Source organism: Mandrillus leucophaeus, unplaced genomic scaffold, assembly GCF_000951045.1.
Source record: "Mandrillus leucophaeus isolate KB7577 unplaced genomic scaffold, Mleu.le_1.0 Scaffold13, whole genome shotgun sequence".
NCBI classification, from domain to species: Eukaryota; Metazoa; Chordata; class Mammalia; order Primates; family Cercopithecidae; genus Mandrillus; species Mandrillus leucophaeus.
The window spans coordinates 7,205,857-7,215,834 of NW_012101254.1; the positions used below are offsets into that span (position 1 = coordinate 7,205,857).

General features: G+C 43.4%; 1 protein-coding gene and 1 long non-coding RNA gene across 2 annotated transcripts in view; one reads left to right on the forward strand and one right to left on the reverse strand.

Annotated features, from left to right (window-relative positions):
• The window catches only part of LOC105534024, a 95,822-nt gene extending 93,821 nt beyond the window's left edge, over positions 1-2,001 (reverse strand). The window contains exon 1 of the long non-coding RNA XR_001005198.1: positions 1,895-2,001. This is a non-coding gene — a long non-coding RNA (uncharacterized LOC105534024). The remainder of the gene's footprint in view (positions 1-1,894) is intronic.
• Positions 2,002-2,033: 32 nt separating this feature from the next.
• The window catches only part of DNAJC27 (DnaJ (Hsp40) homolog, subfamily C, member 27), a 26,640-nt gene continuing 18,695 nt past the window's right edge, over positions 2,034-9,978 (forward strand). The window contains exons 1-2 of the mRNA XM_011972740.1: positions 2,034-2,308; positions 6,830-6,913. Of these exons, the coding sequence (XP_011828130.1) occupies positions 2,222-2,308; positions 6,830-6,913 (171 nt within the window). The 5' untranslated portion in view covers positions 2,034-2,221. The remainder of the gene's footprint in view (positions 2,309-6,829; positions 6,914-9,978) is intronic.

Sequence of the window (9,978 nt, forward strand, 5' to 3'; positions counted from 1 at the left end):
TGTATGCTGGGGACTACTACGTACTTTGTGTGCATTATCTCCTACAATCCTTATCACCACCTCATGCCTACAACATATGCCAACAGTAAGTGTATTGGGCTGGCTCCAGAATCCATGCTTGCACCATACCTCCCAGGTCCATACTATGGAAAGAACAGCTAACTTGTGCTCATTTTTATTTTTTTTATATTCAAAGAGTGGGGGAAAAAAACAACTTTCTTGCTCTTTCAATTCCAAACTAATTTAATACATACAGTAGAAAATGTAGCTATATATAATAAAATGTCAAAAGCATCAATATGGGCCGGACACTGTGACTCATGCCTATAATCCCAGCACTTTGGGAGGCCAAGGCAGGTGGGTCACCTGAGGTCAGGAGTTGGAGACCAGCCTGGCCAACATGGTGAAACCCCATGTCTACTAAAAATACAAAAATTAGCTCGGCATGGTGGTGGGCACCTGTAATCCCAGCTACTCAGGTGGCTGAGGCAGGAGAATCGCTTGAACCTGGGAGGCGGAGGTTGCAGTGACCTGAGATTATGCCACTGGACTCTAGCCTGGGCAGAAAGAGTGAAACTGTCTCAAAACAAAAACAAAACAAAAAAACCATCAATATGAAAAAAATAGTAATCAATTTTAACCTCTGGCATGTTTTACTGCTTAGTCTCAACAGCACCACACTTAATCAGTTGTTAAACAGCTGAAGATCTGACATTTTACAATTATTCTTCCACAATACCAGTTACCCTATTACAGGGCCAAAGGTGAACTGCCGAAGAAATCAGAAGTTTAGCAGTTTGATTTATTAAATCATACTGAGAAGTTAGCATGTGGATTCTTTTACGCTTTAAAACTATCCAAATTCTAACCAGGACTTATATTTCATATTTGTAAATAATTTTAGAAGCTTCAGTGAATTAAGTTATATTATTTATCAAAACAATCCAGAATAAACGTCTTAAAAAAACTTAATGTTTAAAAAATACATTTTAAAATTAAAATGTCGAAAATCTGACTTTACTATGAAATGTTGAGCCTTTGTTCATTGCCTTCCCGTAATGCACTTCCCTTAAGATGTTTAAAGTTAGGTGAGAAAAGAAGCAATACTTTGTAATATACAGGGAAATTGGCAGCCATTCTTTTTCAGGGCACTATAATCATTGTCAAGTTCTATTTATCTTCTGTAACTGAAGATATTGACTGAAAAAATAAATTACCATTCCTCTCAGACTGACTTTTATTCAAGCAGCTGCTTTTCTCATCTGCTGGAATGTAGCAGAAAAGTGGTTATCTTAGGACTCTTTATTCTTCCACTGTTACATTGTCAGCTAAAGGGAAGGGGAGAGCAGACCTCGAGGTCACGTTCGAAGTGAACAGCTGGGAGCTGAGGAAACTGACGTCCACAGCTCCAGCATGGCTTCGCGTTAACACCTGCAGCAGGCCGAGCCTTTCTCACACAGAGGAGTCAACAAATCCATCAGATCTCTGTAATAGAAGGGCCAAGACTAAACACTCTTGCCTTGACTCCAAATAGACAATTCCATTTAAAATGAAAAGCGATAGGAACCAGATTCAGAATCGCTTCCCGCCTTGCCCAAGGCCGTCTTCCAGAACCAGGGTTCCGACCTCCCCACTTTCCTGACTCTGGGGTCCGCCTCTCGAAGATCTCGAGCAAGGGGAACATAATATTGGAGGGGGAAGATGAGCAGCAGACCGGCCCATGGAACCGAAGAAAAATCCAGGAAAAAACAAAACAAAACAAAAAACAAAACACTCCCCAAAGGACCAGATACTACCAGACCTGCCCTGAAGAGCCAATACATTTCCACCACTCGGCTGCGAAAGCAACAAACGCCTCCCGTCCGGGCGTCCCTGAAAACAAGGCCGCGCTCACCTCGAAGGGTAAACCCAGCCGCCCCCCAACGCCTCCTTCCCGTCAGGGAACGCAGCCCCAGAGACCCGGTAACCCCGGCCGCGTATCCAGGGTCTGCAGATGACGTCAGCAGCCCCGCGCTAGCATCGCGAGACTCCGCCTCCCTCTCCCTGCTCCCCGCGCTCCCAACCGCCCGCGCTCGCTGCCAGGCAGCGGCTGGGATGGCGAGCAGCGGAGGCGAGGCGGTGACGAGAGCAGCGGGTCCGCCATTGGACGAGGAGGCCTGAGGGACGGGCCAGCGGTGCACAAGGAGAGACCGAGGCGGGTGGCCCCGAGAGAGCCAAGGCCATGGAGGCCAACATGTCGAAGCGGAAGGAGCCCGGCAGGTCTCTCCGCATCAAAGTCATCTCCATGGGCAACGCCGAAGTGGGGAAAGTGAGTACTGCGCGCCGGGAGGGGCGGGCCTCAGCGTGGCGGGGAGACGTGCCCATTGGCTGGAAGGGCGGCCACTCAACGGCCTGGGGCCCGGCCTCCTCTCCGCCCCCGAGCAGGCCCGGGTCTCCGCCGAGGGGTGCGGCTCCGCTAGCGAAGCTCCCCGACCTTTTTGACCTTTGCGTTGCCCCCTCGTCCTCCGACGTCACTCTCCCGGAGATGCAGTCTGGGGTGGCCTCTAGGCCTTGAATATGTCCCCCAAAGAGTAAGGAGGCCTGGGTTCCCGTGCGGGGCCGTCGGCCTAGATGCCTTGCCCGCGTTCTAGGGGGCTGTCCGGGACCGGGAAGTGGAGGATGAAAGTTGAGTTTCCCCAGCCGGGCCTGGGAGTTGGCGGAACGTCATGGGGTGCGTGTGAGAATTTGGGGTTCGCGAAATGGTGCCCGGCAGCCCAGATTCTGCATTCCCGTCACGAGAGAGCGTAACTGACGTTGATGTGTTTCACAGGGCAGGTGCCAGGGATGGCCGGGGTCCGGCGCTGTTTTGTTTTGCGTTGTGTTTTATTTCTGGTGGTGTTCCCATATCTGTTAGTTCCACCGCCCTTCTCTGCCCCATCTATGGTTCACCAGCTATAAACTCTCCTTTAGTATGCGGGAAGGTAAGGCCAGAGGTAACCTGAGGCCTTTTCCCTGACGAATTCCAAGACGGCCTTCTCTTCACCCAAATTATTTCCTTCTGGGCAAGTGGAAGCTGTTGATTAAGAACTTCCCAACGACGTCAAATCAATGACCGAGAAAAGATTAGAACCTAAGTCTTCACATTCCCACTGCGGTGCTCTTTCCATCGTTGTCAAAATCAACTCCGAAAGAGCTGTTAAGGCAGTGCTTAGGCCAGCGCCTGGCACCCAGGAGATGTTCAGTAAATGTTTACTTAGTGTTTTTTATTTCTACGTAGCATGATCCTGTACTGCCTATGTGTGTATGTGCTAGCATAGTATTCACTGAAAGTCAACATTTTTTTGAACGTCAGCTGTGTACGTGCGAGGTTTTTTGTTTGTTTTTTTAAGCCTCTAGGGACTGGGCACGGTAGCTCAGGCCTGTAATCCCAGCACTTTGGGAGGCGGAGGCGGGCGGATCACTTGAGGTCAGCAGTTCAAGATCAGCATGACCAACAAGGTGAAACCCCCGTCTCTACTAAAAATGCAAAATTAGCCAGGCATGGTGGTACACGCCTTTAATCCCAGCTACTTGGGAGGCTGACGCAGGAGAATCGCTTAAACCAGGGAGACAGAGGGTGCAGTGGGCCGAGATCGCACCTTTACACTCCAGCCTGGGCGGCAGTAAGAATCTGTCTCAAAAAAAAAAAAAAGTTATTTATTGTGTCTAATGATGCAACATTAGAAGCAGCTCAGAATGCCTGGTGTCACCATATCTATCTAACATTTTTCTAGTTTTATTAGCCAGTGCAATTAGACAAGAGTAAGAAAATACAAAAATACTAGAAAAGAGAAGGTAAAATTAACATTATTTGCTAATAATGCGATTGTTTACCTGGAAACCTAAAGAGAATTAACTGAAAAACTATTAGAAACATGAAAATTCAATAAAGCAAAGTTAATACCCACAAATTAATAACTTTATTGTGTCCAAATTATATTCAGAATTATATTGGAATTACATATTCCAAATGTGTAATTGAAAAACAATTTTAATTTACAGTTACAACAAAAACAAAGTGCCTAGGTTTAAACTTAACATGAAATAGGCAGCACCTATATGAAGACAAGTTTCAAACTCTATGAAGAGACATAAATTACTTAGGCAAATGGAAACATATGCTTTTTCCTTAGATAGGATTATGCAATATTGTATAGATGTGAATTACTCAACCTACAAATGAAATTCAATTCCAGTGAAAACATCAATAAGGGTTTTGTTTTGTTTTTTTTTTTCCAGAACATAATACAAGACTACTAAAGTCTTTTTGAAAAATTAATGTGAAAACAACAAAGAAAATTTTTTGGGAAAAAAAGGGAAATGAGAGAAGACTAACTGTTATCAGCCTTGTTAAAATATTTTTCAGGCCGGGCACAGTGGCTAACGCCTGTAATTCTAGCACTTTGGGAGGCCAAGGCAGGCGGATTGCCTGAGCTCAGGAGTTTGAGACCAGCCCGGGCAACACGGTGAAACCCCATCTCCACTAAAATACAAAAAATTAGCCAGGCATGGTGGCACATACCTGTAGTCCCAGCTACTTGGGAGGCTGAGGCAGGAGAATTGCTTGAACCTGGGAGGCGGAGGTTGCAGTGAGCTGAGATCTTGCCACTGCACTCCAGCTTGGGGACAGAGCGAGACTGTCTCTAAAAAGAAAAAAATTTTTTTATTCACAGTGATGATGGTTTTTCAACGTTCACAATTTCCACCAGAAAGGTTTTCCTTAGTGTTGGGTAAACCTTCCTTGGATGTCTGTGAGAGCTGTTTGCATGCATTCCCATATTGGTTTCTGTGATGTATAAAAGTAGACTCCCATGTTACAAATAGGAAACTATGCCGTGATACCTGAGTCTTGACATCATCACATTCACATGTTTGGTGTTGGAAGTTAAAACATGATTCCCTTTTCAAGTGTGGTTCTTGAGAGACTCAAGTACATTTTGTGACAGGCAGTAGCATCTTAAGAATTCTTAAGTCCAAGAAGGGACTTGCTCCTGATCTCCCTGAAGATCTCTACCATTTAATTAAGAAGTAGTTGTTGTTCGAAAGCATCTTGAACAGAAAGAATATAAGGATGCTAAATTCCGTCTGATTCTGATAGAGAGCCGGAGTCACCCTTTGGCTCAATATTGTAAGACCAAGTGAGTCCTCCCTCCCAATTGGAAATGAGTGATCTGCAGCCTCTGTCCTGGTCATATAAATTTGTCTATGTACTCAAGCAATGAAATGATTGTTTTATTTAAAAAAAATTTTTTTTTCAAGCTACCAAACTTTTCCCATTGGTATTGGGAAGGAAAATGGAGACATCAGTGGAACAGAGTAGAGTCCAGTAATAAACACAAATACATAAGGAAATTCATTTTACAACAAATGTAGTAAAAGTATGGGAAAATAGAGACCATTTAGTAAATATTGCTGGAACAACTATGTACTATTTGAGAGTAGGTTCGATTCCTATTACGTTCCTTTCTCAAAAATAAATTCTAGGCTGGGCACGGTGGCTCATGCCTGTAATTCCAACACTTTGGGAGGCTGAGGCGGGCAGATCACGAGGTCAGGAGATCGAGACCATCCTGGCCAACATGGTGAAACCCCATCTCTCCTAAAAATATATATATAAATAAATTCTAGATGGATAAAAGTTTTAAGTGTAACTTTTTAAAGAACTTATTATTTTGCCTTAGTGGTAAAAGTAACACATACTCATTTTAAAGCAGTTGGAAAATATAGGATGATATACAGGTAAAGCATTTTAAAGTTAAAAATTAAGGAATGCCTTAGTAATTAATCATTGGCTCAAACAGCAAATCAAAACAAATGACAAAGTAACTAGCTAGCAATGAAAAGGAGGGAATATTTGTGTATCACAGACTATTGTGCAACCATAAAAAAGTGAGTAGAGCTATTTTAAAGTTAACTTGGGAACCATAATTTGTTATTGCTAAGAGAGAAAAGCAAACTCTAGAAGTATGTGCAATACTCTATGAAGTGAGTACTTTTTACTGCAAGTAGGACAAACCCAATTCAATTGATTTAACAGGAAATTTTTTTTTTTCTCTTTTTGAGACAGCGTCTCCCTCTGCCACCCAGGCTGGAGTGCAGTGGCACCATCGTGGTTCACTGCAGCCTCTCCTCCTAGGCTCAAAAAAAAAAAAAAAAAAAGAACTAATCTAATAGATATTTGGAGATGTGGATCTCGTCTTGGCAGTGAGGTCAAGGCTAGACAGGTATGATTGAAAGCGTAAGAATAGAAGACATCTTCAAAAGAAAAGAGCACAGGATTGAGAACTCAACTGAAAACATATGCGTATTTAGTAATAAGGGAAGAATTTAAAAATAATTTTTCTTAAAATCTTTTAATACTTGTTTCAGTTATCTTATAGTTTTGTCTTTTTTTTTTTTTTTTTTAGGATAGAGTTCACTCTTACCGCCCAGGCTGGAGTGCAATGGCAGCAATCTCAGCTCACTGCAACCTCCGCCTCCCAGGTTTACACAATTCTCCTGCCTCAGCCTCCCGAGTAGCTGGGATTACAGGTGCCTGCCACCATGCCTGGCTAATTTTTATATCTTTGTAGAGAGGGGTTTTGCCATGTTGGCCAGGCTAATCTTGAACTCGTGACCTCAGGTGATCCGCCCTCCTCAGCCTCTGAAAGTGCTGAGATTACAGGTGTGAGCCACCACGGCACACCACTTTTGTCTTTTGAAAATGCTTTTTCATGGTGATGAATGGAGGAACCATAATGAAGAAATATACTTATTATGTATGTGTTCTCACTGTATATTTACTAAATGCCTGTATTTTTTACCTTTTTAGAGCTGTATTATAAAGCGATACTGTGAGAAAAGATTCGTGTCTAAATACCTGGCAACAATTGGAATTGACTATGGAGTTACAAAGTAAGTATATTGTTCCCCTGGGTTTATAAGTTACACAGAAGTTCAGAACTTTCCAAAATGATCTATATTTGCATCAGTGCACTTGTGTAGGTAATCTTGAAATGGAGACTTTGAAGATAAGTTGGGAAAGATGGGAATAGGAGACCTTTAAAGGTATCTAGTGATCATATCATTCATTCAGCCCATGTATTGGTATTGAGCGCATCCAGTTCGCCAGGCCTCATGTTAGGTGTAGGCTACAATGATGAAGATGTCAACACGAAGCCTAAATGGCAGGTGTAGCTTTCCAGGAAACATGTTTTTATATTAGCAGTTCCTTCTAGCAGGTGTGTTTTTAGAGCATTTTGAAATATTCTCTCTAAAAAGTCTATAAATATTGTGTGAAACATTTTCTACCAGAGAACTTTTTTTATTGGTTTATGATCTTCATAGCTATTAGAATCCAGCAAAAATGGGCCAGACACGGTGGCTCACACCTGTAATCCCAGCACTTTGGGAGGCCGAGGTGGGCGGATCACGAGGTCAGGAGTTCAAGACCAGCCTGACCAACATAGTGAACCCCTGTCTCTAAGAAAAATACAAAAATTAGCCAGGTGTGGTAGCACACATCTGTAGTCCCAGCTACTCAAGAGGCTGAGGCAGGAGAATCACTTGAACCTGGGAGGCAGAGGTTGTAGTGAGCCGAGACCGTGCCATTGCACTGCAGCCTGGGCAACAGTGAGACTCCATCCCAAAAAAAGAAAAAAAAAATGAACAGGTAAAAGTAAAGTTGGGTCTAATTGGGGATTTATCTGGCGATGAGTCAGGAGGGGGTTGAACTTGAAGAGTTGGATGTAATTAGCAGGAAATAGCCATACAGTAGAATTGGAGTAGGTAGCATACTCCCTAAACATGAAATTTCAGGTGTTCACTGTCTTGGCTCCATTCTGGCCTTCCCCCTTTTCTCTGTTCCGTTACACACTTTACTTTCCATCCACACTGAACTGCTACCCTCAGACTTTCTACCTCTGCATCATTATGCAGCCTGTCCACTTGGAACACCTCTGCCAATTTCTCTGAGATATAAACATTCTCCTGTTCCCTTAAGGTCTTCTAAACATGCCCTTTATTGGTCAGGACTCTTTTTGGTTGCAAATGACAGAAATCCTAAAATTCTCTATGCTATTTATGGTACTTACCAAAAATTGCCTTGTATTGTTATTGTTTGTATATGTGTAATGTCTCCTTCTAGATTATAAACTCCCTGAAAATGTATTAGTATAAATTTTCTCCAAGTGCCTGGCATAGTGCTTATACCTAATAGGTACTCAACAAATACTTATTGTTAGGTAAGATAGATACATCTAAAGAAGAAGATTGCCAGATTAGACTATGAGGGCAATTTTTAAGAAGGTAGACTAAAGTCGTGACATATAGCTAGCAGAATGTCAATTAGGTGAAGAGTGGAATCAAGTTCAGATGTATTCTTCATGGCTATTTAAAGTGGCCCCAGTAAATGGTAAAGTAAAACTCAAGAGTTCTATGTAATGCTCTTATAGCACTGTTTGCAACTGACAGCAGCAGAGGGTATTTCTGCAAATTTTCTTTAAAGAATGAAAATTGTAGCTCTTGGCAGTGAAATGTACGAAGCTCTTCATTTGAAATTCACATTTCTGGCTTGGCACAGTGGCTCACGCCTGTAATCCCAGCACTTTGGGAAGCCAAGGTGGGCGGATCACCTGAGACCAGGAGTTCGAGACCAGCCTGGCCAACATGGTGAAACCTCGTCTCTACTAAAAATACAAAAATTAGCCAGATGTGGTAGCAGGTGCCTATAATCCCAACTACTTGGGAGGCTGAGGTGGGAAAATCACTTGAACCTGGGAGGCGGTGGTTGCAGTAAGCCAAGATTACGCCACTGCACTCCAACCTGGGCAGCAGAATGAGACTCCTTCTCAAAACTAAATAAAAATAAAAATGAAATTCACATTCTTTCTTTTTTTCTCCCCTGAGACAGAGTTTCGCTCTTGTCACCCAGGCTGGAGTGCAGCGGTGCAATCTCAGCTCGGTGCAATCTCAGCTCGCTGCAACCTCAGCTCGCTGCAACCTCCGCCTCCCGGGTTTAAGCGATTCTCCTGTCTCAGCCTCCCGAGTTGCTGGGATTACAGGCACGTGCCACCACACCCAGCTAATTTTTGTATTCTTAGTAGAGACAGGGTTTCACCATGTTGGCCAGGCTGGTCTCAAACTCCTGACCTCGTGATCCGTCCACCTCGGCCTCCCAAAGTGCTGGGTTTACAGGCATGAGCCACCGCATCCAGCCTGAAATTCACCTTTCTTTCTAGTTTTCTTTTCCTCTTTCCTACTTCAAAGCATAGGATTTCATCAGTGATGTAGTAGAACATCCTGTTTAGGATAGTTCTGTTCTGAATTCATATAAGTAGCTAGTTTATTTATCTAAGATGTGAGAATTACCATATTATGCCATAGGACCGTGGTATATTCAACAGACTATTTTGTTTCTGGCAGAAATTTTTTTGGAAGAGATGTTTGTCCCATGATGAGTCAGGAGAATATAATTGACAGAAACCTATTTCAAACCAACTTAAGCAAAATAAAAGAAAAAGGATATTAATCAGTTCACATAATCTAACAACAAGGATGCAGCTGGGCCTCAGAGATGGCTGGAATCAGGGAGGGAATATAGACAGGTCATTTCACTACATCTCTCTCCCTCTCTACCTATTGGCCTGGAATAACTTTTTTTTTTTTTTTTCCGAGATGGAGTCTGGCTCTGTCGCCCAGGCTGGAGTGCAGTGGCCGGTTCTCAGCTCACTGCAAGCTCCGCCTCCCGGGTTCACAACATTCTCCTGCCTCAGCTTCCCGAGTAGCTGGGACTACAGGCGCCGCCACCTCGCCCGGCTAGTTTTTTGTATTTTTTAGAAATACATTAGAAATAATTCAAACACTAAAGAAAAACACAAGGATGAATGTTTAAAAGTTATTCCAGGCCGGGCGCGGTGGCTCAAGCCTGTAATCCCAGCACTTTGGGAGGCTGAGATGGGCGGATCACGAGGTCAGGAGATC